Here is a 21,282-nt window from a genome sequence, read left to right on the forward strand (position 1 = left end):
TTATTAAAAAAACTTAAAGAACCTGAGATTCTAGTGTTCACGCAGACAATGCAGTTCCCTCTGTCTACCCTACTATGTGCGGGAAACAGTGTGAAGCCATAAAAAAATGTAAAATATTAAACTATTATATTATATAGCTATTACATATTACTTACTCCACATACTTAAGTTATATTAAAATTGATTTTTAGCGTCACGTTCTATTTCACACAAAGCAGAGAAAACGTAGAGAAGCAGAGAAACCCTAGTGTTACGACACTCCGTACCCCATTCCACCGAAATCTGGAAGCATTGAGTGTTGGGTGGCGTAACTCAACGCCGCGCTTTGCCTCGAAACCAGAGCGAAGAAAATGGAAATATTCAACATTTCATTTCCCCGAATAAGAATCAAACACATAACCTCTCGCGTTTACCGCCTTTAAAATTGAATTTAAACCTACACCAAAGTGCAAAACACCAGTTGCATATTGCAGTATTTTGCAACGACCACCAGGAAGTAAACATAATGATGTTATACTGAATGTACACAGTAGACAGTACTGTGGAGTGTGGACTTGTGTTGAATAATCGTCACCATTGTAAACTACTTCCGGCCATTCATCTATTAAACGGTCAACTTGAAATGTGAATTTTGAGATTAATCTTTTTATTCTATCAGCTTCACGCTATATCCCGCATACAGAAGGATAGGCAGAGGGAACCTAGTGTTAAGACAGTCCGTTGCCCACTTCCCGCTGAATTCTGAAGGCATCATGCGATGAGTGGCAGAACTTAACGCCGCGCGTCGAAACCAAAGCGAAGAAATGAAAATACCTAAAATTTAAGTAAATATTCCTCGAGTGGGGATCGAACCCGCAACCAGTCTCGAATAGCCTCGATTTTGTTCTATCATTAATCTTAATTTTTAATTGATTGTTAACTAGATTGAAGGCTTATCTAGATATTTCTTAGAACAGCCTTCGGGATTTAGTAGAGCATGAGAAAAATGTTTCTTTAAATAATGTAAAACAAAGCGACTGCCCGTCTCATGTTTCTAAATTATTTTAAAAAGTTAATATTTATAAACTTTATATTTATTTATTTTAATTTAAATCTCAGAATTTTATTGGGTAAGCAGTCGGATAGTAAAAATTCTAGGGTGTACAATTCTGGGGTGGGCACGCTCCCATCGATCCTACTCCTACGCCCAGGACCTAGTCGTAAGTTTTACCATCCATATCCACATTTCTCTCGGCATGGGAATATCTTGCTGGTACAACAATAAAAGCTCTCAATAAGCATGTATCTGATACATGGGACGTTTTGCAGGGCCTTTCTGATCTTATACCGTAAAGTTGTTTTATTTTTCAGGTTTACTTTACGAAGCTTATTTAGAAAAAAAAACATAATATCAAATGATAAAAAAGATATTACATTTTGAGCTATTGTTCTCAGCTAAATATACAATTTCACGTTTATAATACTCTGCTAAGTTTAGTTCAAAATAAATTTCAAATATAATCTTGGAAGCTGTATTTCTAAACGCGGCAGTCATTTACATAAACTTATGGTGTTGAACTCGGGGTCGTGGAGTTGGCACGGATTGCGAATACAGTAAAGTGGCACACGCGGATGACCTATTGACTGAAAAGCCTAAGTTTCATGCTACAGTATTAATAGTTATTGTTTGTTTAATTTTTGTATATTTTTTTTATTGTTTGGATATGTAATTTTCTTTAGAGCAAAAAAAAACCATTCAAAAAAAATAATAACTCGTAAAAAGTAGTAGATAACTATTTTTTTATTTTATTATTATAGTGTTAAAAAACGGAAGCGGTTAACGTTTTTAAAATAAATACGATAAAAATACACACCGCATACAATCATGAAATTCGGCAAGAGAAAAATCTTATAGTACCTACCTACCCACAAATTTAAAAAAAAAACCCCAAAACTGGAATTTTGTATTTATATCACCGAAAAAAAAACATTACAATCTTATCATCATCATCATCATCATCAACAGCCATCTTTTGTCCACTGTTGAACATAGGCCTTCCCCAATTCTCGCCACCACACTCGATCCTCAGCTATTCGGACCCTTCCGCTTCCCGCCAACCTCCTAAACCTAAATCAATATTATATTTGTAGTTAATTTCATACAAAATGAGCATAAAAGTGACAGATGAAAAAAAGAATACCTAATTGAGACCATCGTGGTGCAATGTGACAGCGTTTGTTTGTAAGCGCGATAGTAGGAGGTTCAATCATCAGTCAGAGAAATAAGGTGCCACTCAATACTGAATGTGATCGAAATGAGTTTAAACACTGGGTTCCCTCTGCCTTCCCTGCTATCTGCGGGATACAGCGTGAAGCTATATAGAAAAAAAATATTTTAAAACAACTTCCCTTCACAAAATTTCAGCAGACTATGAATCAGATGCATCGTGTCCCACATTCTCGCGTGACGTAACTCTCACCGCCGCGTCTCGACAAATTAGGCATACGTACCAGTATAATGACATCGTAAGAAGACGGAATTGTAATAAAAATTTCATAATGCACGTCCATTAGATCAAATTGAGGATCTTTTTTAGATTTTTTATCTTTTTCTTGTATTTTGTTTAAGAAAAGTTTTAGCAATTGGTAATAGTAATGAAACCGTTGTGTCTGTAAATAAGACGGTAGTGGTTTCGATTGCCAATCGAGGCAATTATTTTAATTTACAACTGGACGAGAGGTGGTGAATGGAATGTCTTAAGGATAGGTTCCGTAAGCCTACCATGTTATATTAGATTACTGGAGATAATAGAGAAAAACTATCGATGAAGTTACTAGCAGTGTACAGCAGCAGTAATTGTAAGTTTCTTTCGTGGGCAGTTGAGGGCAATTTGTGTATGTCTCTCATCATCCGTAGCTACACAACTGGGTATGCATAAACAATGTAATGTTAATACTTAAGACCTAAAGTTCGTAACTTTTCTTCATATTTTAGGACACAACGACGCTTGTCTATTAAGAGCGGAGAAATAATTAATGTTTTTCCTAAGAGAGCATTGAATCCAAAAGCATCGTATTTTCTATCCTACAGAGGATTAAAAATAATAAAAAGAAACTACAAATCTCCAGTAGGTGTACGTTCAATGTCTACAAACAAAAATGTATTTATTAAACAAATATTCTTGTTTCTAATTTAGCGAAGGTCACTCAAACTGGACAGGTGTTAATTAAAATTGCGAAATTTCACTCACTTACATATCGTTTTTAGTTGTATTTTTTATATTTTAATTACCCTGATAATTATAAAGTTTTCAATATTGACGCTTTACTGTAAAACATTTTTACAATCGATAGTTGTAACTTTTAAAACTGAATAAAAAAACGTTGCCTGACTGCATAAAAAGAAAAAAAAACATTAACAGTTGGGACCCATACAAATTTTACAGTGCTCCTTATAAAGATTGTAGTGAACTATGGGGGCCTTTAACGGCTTTGTACCCAAAATGTATATGGGACTCTATTAATAGGACTATCTTTAAGACATGCCGTTTTTACTTTGTCGCCTTTTTATCCATAATGGTATGGAACTCTTGGTGTGTTTTGGTCAGTTTTTTCTTTTAGCTTTAGATAGTTTTTTTGTTATCTTATTTTTTTTTACTTACATCTTTTCAGATTATAATGATTATCGAAGTCTTGAGACTATTTCATACTAACTTAAATAGTTATTTTTTTTCAATTTAGGTGCTTAAAACATACTGTTTTTGCATATATCTATAGGTGTTATATATATTTATAATATTGTATTCTGATGTTCTAAATTCGATTTTATCGATGACTTTGTTGAAAATGTTACACACTCATGTCTTAAAAAAATACTTTACATTTAATTTATTTCAAATAGGTCACACCAAAACAAAATCATCTATGAAGCGTACAAACATAAAAAAAAACAACACAATATTATCACAATAAAAAATTTATTATCTATATAACATAACATCTGACCGTAACCTTTGAATCAAAAGACAGTATATTACAAAAGTATAATATAGGATACATGGCGTCTAATGGTCTGTGCACATTGAAATAAAAATCTGTAACTTAAATTATTGACTAAAAATTTATTTTAAAATTATTAAATTAAATTATGACAGCGTAGTAACTAGGCTTTATTAAGTAAGATATTAGTATTACAAGCAACTCATGACATGGAAAGGAAAAATGACAATGACAACTATACATTAACTTAAAAAAATGTCATAAAACTTAAACAATTTCATTTTTACTGTTCTGCCATTAAAATGGAAATGCCATTAAATTATTAGTATATTAAAATATTAGGACATGAGCAATACCCTAACTAACATAACTAAGCAAATAATGCAAAACAAATCAATATAAGTATGAAAGAGGAAAAAAGAAAAATAGAGACAAAAATTTAAATTTAAATGGATATTTTGTTTTCCATTTCTTAATATTATAATTAAAAATCGATATATCAACGTGCACAAACCATAATACCTGGCATCTGAATGATAATCTAAAATATACAAAAAAAAGTTAAATAAATAACATAATTTACTTATGTGATGATATTATATAAAATGTAAAAAAATACATTTTCTTAACAAAATACAAAAATAACACCAAGCGTAAATTGAAAGAAAAATCGATATCGACATATCAATTTTACGTGTAATCGATTATCAAAATAATCGATATATTAAAAAAGGACGCATAGTCAGCATTAGTAAGATGCACAGATAATCTAAAGAATGAAAAAAAAATCATTTACAAATGAAATAGAGAGAAAAATGGAAAATCTTGAAATATTTTTGTTTTGTTTGTTTTCTTTTTATATAAAAATATGCTTATATGTCAGTCAGAGGCCAGGTAGTGTTGTATTAGTTTACATAAAATCGTCGTAGTCGTCTTGGAAGTTGCCATACGAGTCATATTGGTTGAGGTGCGCCTGAAACATTGTTAATATTAATTAATAAATAAATCCATTACTATAGTATATTAAATAATAATTGGTTAGTACCTAATTGTGTGTTATGCATGTGAAATCAAAATGTAAAGGATAAGTAATTAATTATCTATTACTACTTTCTTAAAAAAATATTTTAGATTCACACTGTAACCTGCACTTCGTAGAATAGGCAGAGGATTATTCATTGCCTTACGGTATAACAGCCAGTCGTGGCGCAGGAGAACAAAGTGTGACTATAAATGTGACTGGTTGTGGGTTCGATCGCCACTCGAAAAAATGAAGTAACTATTTATTTTTATTTATTTATTCTCGCTCTGGTTTCGAGATAAAGCGCGGATTTAAGATCCGCTTGTCAACACGCAATGTCTTCAGAATTCGTCGGAAAGTGGGAAATAGAGTCTTAACACTAGGTTTCCTCCGCCTACTCTGCTATTTGCGGGATACAGCGTGAAGCTGATTTACAGTATATCAGGATAGAGTGATTCTTAATTTGTGGGCCACACAAACTAACAAAAAGATTTTTGGCCAACACTGAGATTAGTTTTTGGCTGAAAGCACTGAACAGGGCCATTAAAATTAATATCATAAATAAATCATTTTTTTTACTCACATTGTCTCCCTCTACTTTTAACTTGGCCTTGCCCTTGCCCTTGTTGGGTTTCTTTGCTTTTTCATTTTTCTCTGCCTTCTGTTTCTCAATGTATAAATTGTCAACTGTCATTTTTATCCTCTTTATGTCAGCGGACGCCACTGAAAGAAAATAAAATATTATTTAATATTTGAATATTAATAATCGATTTTGTTTCTAATTGTTTATCAGAATAATAAACTAAGCATTAGTCAGATGTACAAAAATTATATGTATTGTTTTTTTTAGGAAAAACAAAAAATAATTATTATGTTTATATTTATCAGTTGCAATTTTTTTTAGCTTCACGCTATATCCCGCACGTCCAAACCTGGGAGGCTCTCTTTCCTCAAAATATATTATTTTCAAATTCTCCCTGTAGTAGGTGGCACAAAGCGTGGCATTGGGCACTACTGAAGTAACAATACCTTAAATCCATGTAAAATATTGAGAATGGAGTTTCTCAACATTAGGGAACGAAAAAATGAACTCTCTCTAATTGAAGAAATGAATAGAAAATAATATGAGGAATATTTAGTAAGAAATGTTATTTCTTATTTGGTTCATAAAAGCATGACTTTTGCAGTGTCTCAAGTCAATGTCTGTGTGACCTTCCTCCAGTATCAGACACTGTGTTTTCATAGATAGTAAATACTAGTGATGATTACAAAAAGGCTTAATTAATCACAGAAGAGAAAAACATTCTACACTCACTTTGTACAATAATATTCTTGACCAGATCATCAACGAAGGCGGGAAACTCCTCCTTGGCCTTATACAGATTGATCTTTTTGCTGAGGAGATCCCCAAACTCTGTGAACTCTGCTTTATTGGTCGGTTGGAAGCTGTCCAATTTGCCGCCACCGCTTTCGGATATACCTGTAAAAATATAATACAATTTTTATATAAAAAAACGCTTTTAAAGTAGTTTCACAATGCGATGGTTGTGGGTTCGATTCTTCGAGAAATAAATACATTTTTTTCATTAATTTTCATTTCTTGGGTTCGGTAACAAAAGAAAGCACGGCATTAAGTGCCGCCACTCAATATTCAGGGTCTCAAAAATCGAGAGGAAATTGGCAAACATAGTTTTTGACAATAGGTTCCCTTTGTCTAACCTGCGCTTATGTCAGAGACAGCGTGAAGATAAAATAACCAACCACGAGTACTAACTCGTGGCAACAGGTTTTTGTTATGAAAATATTGTTTTCTATAAATCACAAGAGACGATCATCAAGATGTCAGCATAGTGGTTGCAAAATTTCTTTACATAGATCGATAGCTGATAAGAAAGAAGGCACTGCAGTATTAAGGTAAGGTACTATTTGCATTAGTATGCAAAATATTTATAAAAATAAAATGTATTCTACGGCGTTACTAATTTGCATCTATTATCATCTAAAAAATTCTTTAAAGTAAAAGACCCATGCTAAATGCTTAACACTACATTTACTTTAGTAAATCAAAAAATGCGTAGTTTAAGCGGACGAAGCCGCGCGCGGGATGCTAGTATCATATACATATACTTAAAGTACACTTGCGTGTAAAGATAGACATGGCCTATTTGAGACATTCAATTAACATTTTCAGAAAAATATCAACTACTAATATAGAAAAGATTATTTAAACATAACAATGTATATACATTATTATATGTTTAATGTATGACATTTTCTACAAAATATTAAGTAATTTTTCATTAAATTCCAATTTAAGTTCAAATAGGCTGATTGGTATTTAAAAACAATGTTCCTTTTATAAATAATTTAAATGAATCATTTAGTTTCTAAGAGTTTCAATTTACCTTACAGTAACACTTACATCACCATACTAATTGTGGCCAATTTAGCTGTATGTATATTCTTTTGCTTACAGCAAGCCATTTTTATTAATAGTTTCTTTTTAGAGTCAACGCACACAGGGTAAGTAGAAGGAACCTATTGTTAAGATACTCCATTCCTCATTTTCCTCCGAATTCTTGAAGCATTGTGTGTGCTGAGTAGTGGAAGTCAACACCGCTCTTCACCATGACACCAGAGAGAAGATATGAAAATATTTTATATTTAATTTCCTTGAGTGAGAATCAGACCCACAACCTATCACATTTACAGTCACACTTTGTGTCTCTGCGCCGCATTTTTAATTCTTTGGACATATATTAAAATAATGATATGTTAATATATCGACGTTTATGGGTTCGATTCTCACTCAGAAAATAATTTTATTTATTTACTTCTGCTCAATTACATAGGCAACTAATGGGGTACAAAGTACCAAACACTATGTTTTCTCTGCCTACCCTGCGATATTCCGCATATCAACGTGAAGCTAAAATGTAAAAAAAAAATTACCAAATGTTTCCATTGCAAGATGTAAATCAGACTCCTCTTGTAATTTCTGTCTTCGCAGTTTTTCTGCTAGTTTTTCTTCTGGTGTCATTTCTTCTTCTTTCTCTGCTAAGCGTTCTGCTTTCTCACGTTCTAAGCGCTGTAATTAAAAGGTAAATTTTAGTTACAAAAGGCTATTGGGGCACAGTATATCTCAGTGTGGCTTACAGCAGTTGTGGATTCGATTGTTATTTCAGGTAAACTGGAAGTAAAATATTACTTTCATCCTCATGTTATATTAGTTTTATAATAAAAACTAATATTAATTTAAATAAAAAATATTAATTATTAGTACTAATCTATATATATAAAAGGCACTTTCCTCACTGACTGAGGTAAGACGCACGCACAGCCGTAACCGCTGTGCGTAGAAACGTTAAATTTGGACAAAAGTTTACTTTCGTAATCTGGACATCCACTAAGAAGGGATTTTGAAAAATTTTAACCCTAAAGGGGTGATATAGGGGTTCAAAGTTTGTATGGAAAAAATTTTAAATCGGCACCGATTTTTATAAAATTTGAAATTTAGATATTTTAAAGTATTTAATTGAACATGTGTTTCATCGTTTTCTAGAATTCTCCCCCTAAGGGTGCAAATAAGGGGTTGAAAGTTTGTATGGAAAAATCTTTAAATCGCCACCGATTTTTATAAAATTTGAAATTTAGACTCTTATAATGGTTTCATGGGTTATTAGAATTCACCCTTAAATACGCAAGCGAAGCTGCGCGCATCCGCTAGTAAAATATACACAGCCTATGCAGGGGGCACAAAGATGTATTGTTGCTGTAAACAACACAACAGTTATGAGTTTAATTCCCACTGTCTAATATTAAATATTTTCATTCACAGTGTTGAGTACCACCATTAATGCACAGTGTCTTAAGAATTTATTAGTAAGTGTATAACGGAACTTAATTAAGTGTTAATAGGAAACAGAATATCTTATCAATTAGTTCCCAGGTTCCCTTTGCTTTCCCCACTACAAGTGAGGTACACCATGAAGTCAATAAATAATATTAATGTATGTGAGGGCCTTGAATTTATATCAGACTGACTGGAACACCTTGTAATAACCTGAATAGCTAGCCTTCTAAAATTTGCACAATTTTGAAAAAGTCTACAATTATATTAATTTTAAAACCAATATTTGGTCCATACTAATTTTCTTCATATCATTACTATAACTACTATATCTTCTAACATTTTAAAATTTTAAATATTTACCCTAAATCTAAGGCTAACTGACACCTAAATGAGATTGTTTTTAGATCTTATATAATTTACTTATAATTATATTATTCAATGCTTTATTTAACATCTTATGTTACTTTTGTAAGATGAAATTATGAATAGCATTATTTTATTTTGGTGCACAAAATATTGAATAATAAGAATTTAAATGCACTAGCCAATGAATTATTTCCACTAGCCTTCTCTGGCAGACAATGTTTGGTATTAAATTCCATTACTAAATGGAAGCAAAGAATGGAAATTTATACAAATTTCCCTTACATATCCTGGTAAATAGGTAAAGTGGTCATGTTTTTGTAAATAATAATTTAATCATAAATCAAAATTGTTTTAAATGAATGTGCATAAATATAATTTATATGTTGATTTGCATTATATAAATATTTGTAATACTCTAGTAAACGCTACATTGAATAGTTTAAAACTAATGCTCTAATCTAATATTTATATTTGTATATGATAACAAATAAGGTTTTGTATGAATTCAATATTTACTAATCATTAACTCTGAATAAGATTAATATATTTAAGAAACAATTTAAATAAATAGCTGATAGTACAAGAAACCGGTATCACTTAGCAGTATTTGTTCTAAGATAAATAATTATTATATTACAATTAATGTGTGAGACATTAAACTGATAAATGTTTCTCAAAGCATTACAAAATAATGTTTCAATATTAAGTTATTTTATTATGGCGTTATGTTATATTTCAATATTGCTTTATTTCTTAATTGCTGGCAGATTATGACACTGACATTTTAATAATTTATGGGTACCCACCTCCTTTTCTGCAATTTTATCATGTATTTTCTTTTTGGGCTTTGGTGGTGGAGGGGCGACATCTTTTTTCTCTTCATCCTTCTTTTCTTCTTCTTCGTCCTCCCAGCTGTCCTGTAATATGAGCTGACGTCAACACGTACGCAGTTTGAGGTTATGTACAGTATGGCTTATGTAGTATTGTAGCACCCCTAAACTCAGGCTTTTTTGCGCATTTTATACTGTAGGACAGTTAATTAAAGTAAGAAAAAATGCTAAAATTTAATATGCGCATTAATCTACGGCTAACTTTAGGGCAGCCACGACTCGACGACCTTACTGCACTACAAACTACTTATATTGCTTAACAAGTGATATAGTTGAACAAAGAATAAACATATTTATTGGCAGCTGTTCACGTTACCTTGACAGCTTCTTCCTCGTCCTCGCCCTCCCATTTGTTGGACGATGTCAACGTGGTCGGAAGTTTAGGTTCAAAATTATCTTCGTCTGAAAAACAATACGTAATGCCATATACTTGCCAACATTAATTTAAAACTAATATTTTTATAACCAAATTAGTAACACGCACCCCACGCAACATCCATGTTTGCCTACTTTCTAGCACCGATCTAATTTTGCAAACTTTTCACGTGAAGACAAAATCGGACAAGTCGTACAACTTGGTAACTTTTTCAACACAAGATGTCTCCCGAATCGACAATCTTAACAATAACAATTCTCAGGCGGATATTGTCAAACGATCGAAGCTTTTCTGCATTGACCACGAACGATTTGAGAGGAGATACACAAATGACATAATTTCAATAAATTTCCAACAGTGTTACAATCGGATTTTATTACGCAAAAATATGACTCCATCGCAACCGATAATTCCCGAATTACTAAGAATTTCAATATGGCCGCTTGACAGTCTTGTATGGAATTGCCATAGTAAAAAAATACATTTCATGCATAATTTTCCAAAATAAATATTTTTGAAGGAATTGAATTACAAAATACTGTAATTATATATTATTTTTTAAATATTAAATTATTTATTGGAATGCAAATTTATTCTAAAAAGTACAGTACTTTAGTGACATCTAGTTGTTATTGATGTAAGAAAAAAGTATTTAGCCAGTGCTTTTAAGTTTATTATTTTAAGGATAGAGGCTGCTGCTTTTTAGCGTCGCGTTGTATACCGCACACATTGAAATAAGCTAGATAGGCTAAAAGATTGTTCCCAGTAAGACACTTCTGTTCCAGAATAGCAGTCGAATTCTGAAGGCATTGCGTGTGAAGTGGCGGAACTTAACGCCACGATTTATCTTGTTACCAAAGCAAGGAAATGAAATATTAAATATTTTATTTCCTCGAGTGGGAATCTAACCCACAACCTGCTGCGTTTACATCGCTTGTGGCCCTGTGCCACGGCTGGTCTAAAGTAACGACATTTTTCTAAAAAAAAGGTTATGGCCTACATTTTGGCTCAATAAATACTTAATATTTATTTAGCTATCTAAGTTAGATACTCTGCTTATTTTATTCCTGGTTTTTATTAAAATGATAATATTTTTTACAAATCTATTTACATATTCGGAGGTACATAGGTAGTTACTACCATGGCCGTCCTGATTATTTTAGTTATGATATCGTTATGATTCCGTTCACAAAATTTTTATGACTTGTACACAAAAATGGCAAGAAAGAAAATAGAATTATTTATAGATATAGATAATGAAAGTGAATTTGAATACATGCTGAAACATAATTTGGATCGATTAATTTGTAAGTAAACTACTTAAATAAAGTTCCGTTTCCGTTAAAAAAATATTTTTGTTTTAAATTCACGCTGTAACCCCACTTAGTAGGGTAGGTAAAGAGAGCGCGATAATCTAGTGTCTAGTAATGAGAATTCGGCGAAAACTAGGGAACGGAGAGTCTTCCTCATTTTCCTCCGAATTCTCGAGGCGTTGCGTGTTGAATGGTCAACATCATGCTTTACCTCGTTATTAGAATGAGAAAAATATACTTTGTTTACCGAGTGGGAATCGAATCCACAACCGTCACCTGTACAGTTGCAGTTCCAGCCTGCGCCACGATAATCTTTAAACGAACGGGTTAAAATAATTATTACACTTACTTAAAATATTTAATCTTAATGAACTAGTTATTACACTTACTTAAAATATTTAATCTTAATGAAGTAAAAAGAAGGATTTGCAATCCTTCTTTTTACTTTAACTATCAGATCAAAAACTTAAAGACCTAAGCGTTAAGCGCGAGTTTTTTTTTTGTTAAAATGTCATAAGTTTAATACTATATTAAAATTGGGACGCACAGTGAATAAGTCTTTTCCATTTTTTCGATTTTTCTTTTCATTTTTGAAACTTCGACCAGACCAAGACCAGTCGTGGCACAAGGGCATAAGTGGGCGGCTGTAACCGGTACTGGTTGTGGATTCAATTCCCACTAGACGAAATTAGATATTTAATATTTTCATTTCCTCGCTCTGGTAACAAGGCAAAACGCGGGCTTGAGTTCCGCCACTCAACACGAAATCCCTTTAGAATTCGGCGGAAAGTGGAGAACGGAAGTGTCTTAATGGGAACTGAGTGTCTTAGCAATCGGTTTACACGTTGTTATGTGTGAAATATAGCGTGAAACTATAAAGCAAGACAAATAGTTTATATTAGTATAGACAGATTAGACTAGCTATCACTAATTTTCTAGTTTAGACTAGTAATCAGTAACTTTCTAGTCTAGACTAGAAACTGTAGGAGAAATTGTATGTTTAACAGGTGCAGAGGTATATTCTTCGTTCGCTGGCCCTTGTACTGCGTTGGATCATTTATTCGTTCGTATAAAACTTGATTGGGGCGATGGCAAGATTGTTTTACTTAGAGTAATTACAAAAATTTTTAATCGACAGTTTCCGATCTTATGTCGAGAAATTCCGTTCTCCTTTCTCTCTCGAATGCATAGCAAGCAACTATATAAAATATTTATCTAAAATTAAAATTCAATTTCACGTTGTATCCTGCACACAGCAGTTTACCCTGCTGGAATGTAGTGTTAAGACGCTCTATTCTCCACTTTCCGGCAATAAAATAAAATATATTTAAAAAATAATTAACAATTTTATCTATTTTGGAATTTGTATGTTTATTTCTGTACGAGTATATCGAAATTACTTAAAAAAAATAACTGTACTAATTATATGTATATTGATATATTTTTGTAGGTGAGAGTGGATGAAATAATGTCTTTACGTCGATTTCAAAACCAAAGCGAACCAGTATTTATATTCATATATGTAAGTAAAATATATTTAAGTATTTATTAAAATTTCACGATACTCAAGGTTGTTTTAATAATTTATTAAGAAAAAGTTTCAATTTTGGTTTTTTGTCACGTCTTTTAATTTACGGGTTACCTACCAGAGGATAAAATAATAAACTACACGTTTTAAGCTAAATATTTTATTCCTTTGAATATAAAAAAAATGACAGAAAGTGGAGACCACAGTGATATTTCATAATAATCTCTCTGCCTACAATCCAAAATGAAATACTGAAAAGACAATGTCTCTAATTCCGGCGAAAAGTGGAGAAGGGAGTGTTTTGTGTGTACTGAGTTATTTTTTATTTTTCGATTTTATAGGATAAAAAAGAAGCTGCAATAAATTCTGAGCCAAATTAAATCTTTACATAAATGCGACACAAGAGCACAGGTAAGTAACTGTGAACGTGACGATAGTGAGTTCGATTCCCACTCTCGGCAATGGAACATTTAATATTTTCATTTTCCTCGTTCTGGTAATGAGGCAAAGCACGGCGTTGAATTCCGCCACAACAAGCAATGCCTCGAGACTTCGGCGGAAAGTGGGGAACAGAAGTATCTTAACTCTAAGCTCCCAGGTTCCATTTGCTTACACTGCTCTATGCGGGAAAGTAATAGTAAATATATATAATATCAACAATATAAATGTCTGTAGGTACCATCCATAATATTTAATCTAAAATATTTTCCCCCACAGAATCATAAAATAACAAAAGTGTTCCGCGGCGTGCACTATATAAACTTTGCCGAAGTTGCAAAAAAAGAGGTAGAGTATTTTAAACTGGAGCGGGAAGGTAATAGAGTTGACCGGAAAACTTTTGAATTAGATGAAGCATCTTTGGAAGAACAGGTAAATAGATTAGGCAGTTAGTTGTTGTCGACGTTCTCTCACGTTTGACTTTTGTAACCAATTTGACAAATGAAAATAGAAAAGGTTACTGATTTTTGTTAATGTCTATTTTTTAATATTTTACGTGGTAAAGGAGATAAACAACGTGTAGTTACCCCATTGCTTGTGAGTTTTAATCCTGTTCTTAGGGGAACGATTGGGAACCTTTGCTTATACTACTGTTTTCAGTGGTTAGCCGTGAAGTTCCTCCATTCAACACGCGATGTCCCATGTGTTGCGTAATGCTTGTCCCGTAGATTTTATTGCGAGTTAATGATTTGTTGGTAAAGTTTCAATGGTGGGCACAAGATTATTCTGGGGTGGGCACGATCCACCTGGCCCCATTTACTCCTACGGCCACGTACGAGAGTCTCAATGTACAGTGTGTTATTTATGTACTAGAACCAACTAATTATTGTCCAAATTAATAGAATTAGAATTGACAGTCCCTGTCATAATATTATTATTAATAACCAAATGTACAAAAACACGAAATTATTAATAATACTGTTTGCCTATTATTAATTACTCGTTTCTATTTATGTATTTCTATATTGATGGATGATGTGCCTAAGTTAGGGATTTAGTGTTTGATAAGCTCGTTAGTATCTAATTAATCTAATGTATGTATCTTTTAGTCATACTAATATTATAAATGTAAAAGTTCGTGAGGATTGGTGTTTGTTTTACTTTCATGCTAAAACTACTGAACAGATATAGATGAAACTTTGCGTATTAACGCAAAGTATATTAATACATGAGAGTAAAGCATGGGCTATAATTTATCGGGGTTTTCTGTTTTTAATCTCCACTCGATTGAATGAATATATTAAAATAATTTTCATTTCTCCGATTTGACAAGACATAAAACGGCGTTAAGTTTCGCCACTTAACGTAACTTTTCCAATTACATATATACCATTAGAAAGAAGCTAAACAACCCAATATTATAAAAGGAATGGCTAAACAAACGTTCAATGGAGAAACAAAAAGACGAAGAATATATAACATTTCAACGAACCCAGCGTCAAATGAACCGTAAGCGTCACAGAGCTGAGTTAATGGTGCCGCATTTGGAACATCTTAATTTCGTGCTGTACTGGCCTCATGCTGTCCACGCCCACCCTGAGTTATATGAACTTTGGGACTTAAATAGTTAGTATCTAATTAGGTAACAATGTTGAAATACATTTAATTACCATGAAATGTATTTTTTTAGCTTCACGCTGTATTCCGTAGAGGGAACCTGGGAACCTAGTGTTAGACGTTCCATTTCCAGTAACAAAATTCCATTCCCCACTTTGCGCCGTATTCTGAAGGCATTGCGAGTTGTGTACAGAACTCAACGGTGCGCTTTGCGTTGTTACCAGAGCGAGGAAATGGAAATTTTAAATATTTAATTTCCTTAAGTGTGAATCGAACCCATAACCTGTCTATATTACGGTCGCACGAATTGTGGTGTACTTAATAGTCTTCCATTAATATTTTGAGCATGCTTTTTAAATTAGATCGAACTTTAACTATATAATAAAATCTAGGAAAAACTAAGAAACTGAATCTACCCCACTTTAATAAGGGTATCCTCATGAAACTTGCCAGTTATACGAAGTCTAGATTCAATACTATAATATGCTCTCATAGAGCTGGTCTGATGACGCAATCAAGACCTGGATGGACCTCTCCAAAATTTTCTAGTAAACCACTCCAAGTCAACCTTAAAAAAGATAGATAGATAAAAAATCTTTATGTTATTTTGCCTTCACTGGGAAAATGAGGAACTCATCTTTTTTCTTTTTAAGTTAGTTAAATTTACATTTTCTAAATAGATATAATAATGGTTGGCCGAGAAGAAGTGAATTTGACGAAGGAAATGGCAGAAGACGTGTTTTATGCAGGCGACGCACCCTTGAATGAGGCTTCCCTACATACGCTACTATCTGGACCGGCTCTCGCTATATGCTTTAGGCTGCTTGATACAGATAGACATTTTGTTTGTTAGTATTTAGAGTAAAAACAAAAAAAAATTTGTATGTTTAGAATTGAACCATATTTTTTCCCTTTCTAAGTTCACGCTGTATCCCGCATAAATGTTCAAACACGCGTCTTATTTGTGAAATATTGCATTGTTACAAGACCGGGATAATGATGAACCCACCCGTCGCTTTTATAGCCTAAATTAGTTATTTTTTTTACTTCTAACATTTGTACGTTTATTTCAGCCTTCTTAAAAATAAATAAGTAAATAAAAATTATATAGATAGTATATCTTTCTATCTTTAGTGAAATATGATTCACAGTTTTCTATTAAACATCAATAGTAACAACCATACGATACTCATTTCATAGTTTATTTTTAATAGCTCTAGTTCGAAGGATCCTTTATGAAGACAAAATGGCGTTCGACGAGAAAAAATCAAACAGCAAAATATATAAAACAGCATTTGATTACTACAAAACATATAGCCTGTCTAGAGAAGAGATTTGGAGAAGACGTCATGAGGAGAGATTAAAGCTAAAGGTGGATATTCTTTTTTTTATCGTATCCCACATATAGATGGGCAGGCAGAGAAAACCTGGGAACCTTTAACCTAAAATACTCCGTTCCCATTCAGACACTTCCATTCCCCACTTTTCGCCGAGTGGCGGCACTTAACGCCGCTTTGCCTATTACTAGAGCAGAGAAAATTAAAATATTAAGTATATTATTTCCCCAAGTGGGAATAGAACCCATAACCTTCGCATTTACAATCACAGCCATGTGCTACAGGGTTACGATATCCTCACCGCTTTAAAATGTTAAATTAAATTAATTATGATACCATTAATATAGGAAGAAGTAAAGGAAAAAAGAGCTAGAAGACTATCAGAGATGCAACGCTTGGCAAGGCAAGCTATAGAAGAAGCTATAGCTGCGAAACGAGCTTTAAAAGAACGTAGGAAGCTGGAATTATTAAAAGCTGGAGTTAGTATTCTTTTTTTAGGCCTACGCTGTATTCCACAGCAGGATAGGAAGACAGGTAACCTGAGATGTAGTCTTAAGATGTAAGTGTCCATTTCCCACTCTCCGTCGAATTATGGCATTGCGTGTTGAGTGGCGGACATCAACGCCGCGATTTGCCTCGTTACTATAGTACCCTTGTTCACACCATATATAATTTCTTTCTCTTTTTTCTTATGAAATCGCTTACTCAACATTTTCATTAAAAATAATGTTGCCCACAGAATCTGTCAGCTTTAGAAAATCTTCGTCAAGAACCAGATGATGAAGAAGTTGATATTATCGTACCAGAGGCTAGTACATATATATATATATATATATATATATATATATATATATATTACAAAATAAAAGAAATCTTCTAAAATCGATTTAAAAGAAATCTTTATCTATATTATAATATAAAAGAAATCAGCTTCAGAATGTATTCCGCACACAGCAGGGTAGGCAGAGGAGAGCCTAGTGTTAAGAAATTTTGCGCGTTGAATGGCGGACCTCAACACCTTGCCAAAGTGAAGAAATAAAACAATATTCATTAATCATCATTTAAAATATAAATAATACATTTCCGCGAGTGTGGCGGAACCTCCAGAATTCTACGGAAAATTATAAACGGAATGTTTTAACACTAGATTCTCTCTGCCTATCCCGCTGTTGTCGGGATAGCGTGAAGCTGATAAAAAAAAATTACACAAGTAATAAATTACATTACGCTTACTATAACTTATTATATTATAAGTACTTTCTAAGAAACAACATCATTTGACACTGCCACCGGAAACTACGGGTACAATTCATAGAAAAATGTATCACCATAGCTTCTATGGTATGATTACAAAACGTAAACAATGTTGCAAAAATAAATGCTTAAATGAAATAATAATAATTAATACGACAGGAAGTTTTATATTGAAATTATTTATTTATTTAATATTATCACTTTACATTGTTGCCTTTATAGTTTAGAGGATGCCATTATTTGTGGTGGTACGTTGGACTGTTAACGCGACGATTCTGGGTTCGATTCTCGAAATTAGGCAAAAACGTTGTGGAATATAATGTCTTCCTCCTGCCCACCCTGCTGAACGGGAACAACTGTGAAGCTGGGTCAGCAGAGGGAACCTAGTGTTATGCTACTCTACGTTCCCCTTTTTCTACCGAATTCTAGAGACAGTGCCTGTTGAGTGGGGGAACTCAACGCCGCACATTGCCTCGACACCAGGGCGAGAAGAGAGAGAATGGGATCGAGTGGGAATCGAACCAGTCGCGCTTACAGTCAGTTTTTTTTTAAATTTATAAATAATTATCTCCCTCTTATAATAGGAGTTATCTGAAGAAGAAGAAGTAATAGATGAGGAAGAAGATGAAAATGAGTATTTTCCACCATCCGGACTCGTTATACCAGCGTTTTATTCACCGCCCAATGACATCGCCAAGACTAACGGTCTCGCCATTTTGTTTCCTAAAGTAAGAATTATGAATAATAAAAAAATAAAAAATCACGCTGTATCCCACACAGCAGGGTAGGCAGAGGGAACCTATTGTTAAGACACTTTGGTCTCCACTTTTCGCCGAATTTATAGAGTCGTTGCGTGTTGAGCGGCGGTACTAAACGCCGGGCTTTTTCTTGGTGCCAGAGCGATAAAATAAAAATATTAATAAATAATAATTCAATCCCTCCAGAATATATTTTAATATATTAAGTAATTAATTATTTTTAATATGTTAAAAGTAATTCATTAGACGCTAGTGCAGCGTTCCCATGCTTATCGGGTAATATTTTAAAATTATTTTTCTTTTGTTTAAGCTGGTATTAGAAAGTGTACAACCTGAACAAGAATTTCTTCCACCACACGTACTAGTTTTGATCGAAATATCAAAGCGATATAAAGCTATAGATGCTATAAGGAGATATAAGAAAGAAATCTTACATGTAAATATTTTAAAATTATAATATACTAGCGGACGCGCGCAGCTTCGCTTGCGTATTTAGGGGTGAATTCTAATAACCCATGAAGCAAATATCAATTTTTATAAAAATCGGTGGCGATTTAAGAATTTTTCCATACAAACTTTCAACCCCTTATTTGCACCCTTAGGGGGAGAATTCTAGAAAACGATGAAACACGTATTCAAATAAATACTTTTAAAAATCTGAATTTCAAATTTTATAAAAATCGGTGCCGATTTAATTTTTTTTCCATACAAACTATCAACAACTATTTCACCCCTTTAGGGTTAAAATTTTTTGAAATCCCTTGTTAGTGGATGTCCAGATTACGAATGTAAACATCTGCCCAAATTTCACGTTTCTACGCACAGCGGTTACGGCTGTGCGTGCGTCTTACCTCAGTCAGTGAGGACAAGTTCTTTTGTATATATAGATTATTTTTTTTAATTTAATTCAGTTAATTATTTTTTTAAACTATAATTTAGATGGGAATCTTTAATGCTACACATCCCGACGACGCTGTTCACGTTGCCTACAGTGTAAAACAATTCGATACTATGAAAGACAACCTTCATTGGTAAGAAAATTATATACCTACTTTATTCTAGTGGGTTTAAATCCGTTTATGGATAATAAATAAAAAAAATCAGCTTTACGTTGTATCCCGCACTCAGCAGGGTAGGCAGAGGGAACCTAGTGTTAAGACACTCCGTTCCTCACTATCTTTTCAAATTGGTTCCAAATTCTGAAGGCATTGCGTGTTGAGTTGCGGAACTTAACGCCGCCCTTTGCCTCGACACCAGAGCGAAGAAATGGAAATATAAATTTTAAACAAGTTTTTCATTTCCTCAAGTGGGAAGCAAACCCACAACCTTCCACGTTTACAGTCGCATAAAAATGTAAAAAATAATATAAATCACAATTTTTTAATGAAGGGAAGATTTGAAAATAGCTTTTATGGTGTCAACAAAGTGCGATCTTGCATTACTGGAGCTGACGGACTTAGGGCCGACTTATGTAAGCAGAGACGAAGGTTTGGGTGACATGGATTGCGCTAAGCTGTTCCGCGTGGATTACGGTGACAGATATCCGGAGTTCGAAGATTTTGATTAATTATTAAAGATTGAAAATAAAAAAAAAAAAAAAAATATTGTAACAGGGCTTTCATTTACTGTAATTGCTTTTTTTAGCTTCACCTGTATATAGCAGTGTAGACGCTTCGCCGAATTCTGGAGCCAATGCTGCCTATGCTATTATAGGAACTGGGCGAGGCAATGAAAATATATATTTATATACTCAAAATAAAATGTTACAGTATTATAATAGTACTAGCGATCCGCTCGCGGCTTCGCCCGCTAGAACTACACAACAATTTACTTACTAACTTGGATTACTAACGTGTTTTAATAACATTATAATTTTAAGGACTATATAGTGAAAAATGCAATCTGTTTATCCGCGTCTAAGATGAGCGTGGATAGAGAAAAATTTTAAAAGGTCACTATTTTGGGTTCTATTGTCAATTTTTTTTTATATATATCTTTCATATACTGTCACCGATCAAATATGATTTTATTATAAGTAAAGATAACGTGAAAAAGACACAAAATAAAATTTTGAAGCCGTCATGGAATAGTAAATATTTTAAAAATTGTAAAATTGGATAATATTTGAGAAAAAATGCTGGTAACTATCTCATCCCCTCTTTAATTTTTTCTACAACTGTCAATTAAAACAATGATAGCTGAGAGCAGTGTGGCAGTAAATATAATAGATGTGGGTTCGATTCCCATTTGGATGAATTATTTTCATAATTTGGTAAGAGCGTTGAGCTCCGAACACACATCTTAAATTCAGGGGAAAAGCAGAGAACGGAATATCTTGACACTATGCTATGCGGGAGGTTTGAAGGAAATAAAAACTTAATAGGTACTACCTACAAAATTAACAACTATTAATCAATGAAATAAAAACTTTATTATAAAATTATTTATTTTATATTTATTAATACCATTTAAAATACATTTTATGTAAACTATTTAACACACAAAAATAAAAAAAGATATATAATATAAAAAAAAACAGTTTAGATAATGATT

General features: G+C 33.0%; 2 protein-coding genes across 2 annotated transcripts; one reads left to right on the top strand and one right to left on the bottom strand.

Annotated features, from left to right (window-relative positions):
• Positions 1-3,937: 3,937 nt before the first annotated feature.
• On the bottom strand, positions 3,938-10,899 carry eIF3j (eukaryotic translation initiation factor 3 subunit j). The gene is made up of 7 exons (XM_085197289.1): positions 10,593-10,899; positions 10,425-10,510; positions 10,025-10,135; positions 7,952-8,087; positions 6,315-6,479; positions 5,583-5,722; positions 3,938-4,951 (listed from the first exon to the last, which is right to left on the bottom strand). The coding sequence occupies exons 1-7, from the start codon at positions 10,606-10,608 to the stop codon at positions 4,889-4,891; spliced, it is 717 nt and encodes a 238-aa protein (XP_085053415.1). The 5' UTR covers positions 10,609-10,899; the 3' UTR covers positions 3,938-4,888.
• An 801-nt stretch (positions 10,900-11,700) lies between these two features.
• Positions 11,701-20,296, top strand: LOC146531873 (uncharacterized). The gene is made up of 13 exons (XM_085197731.1): positions 11,701-11,791; positions 12,805-12,908; positions 13,248-13,319; positions 14,043-14,195; positions 15,191-15,389; positions 16,061-16,228; positions 16,595-16,752; positions 17,065-17,196; positions 17,457-17,525; positions 18,556-18,699; positions 19,040-19,165; positions 19,669-19,760; positions 20,119-20,296. The coding sequence occupies exons 1-13, from the start codon at positions 11,701-11,703 to the stop codon at positions 20,294-20,296; spliced, it is 1,686 nt and encodes a 561-aa protein (XP_085053857.1).
• Positions 20,297-21,282: the final 986 nt, after the last annotated feature.

Source organism: Heliconius melpomene, chromosome 14, assembly GCF_056956725.1.
Source record: "Heliconius melpomene rosina isolate 202511_hmr_F chromosome 14, ASM5695672v1, whole genome shotgun sequence".
NCBI lineage: Eukaryota > Metazoa > Arthropoda > Insecta > Lepidoptera > Nymphalidae > Heliconius > Heliconius melpomene.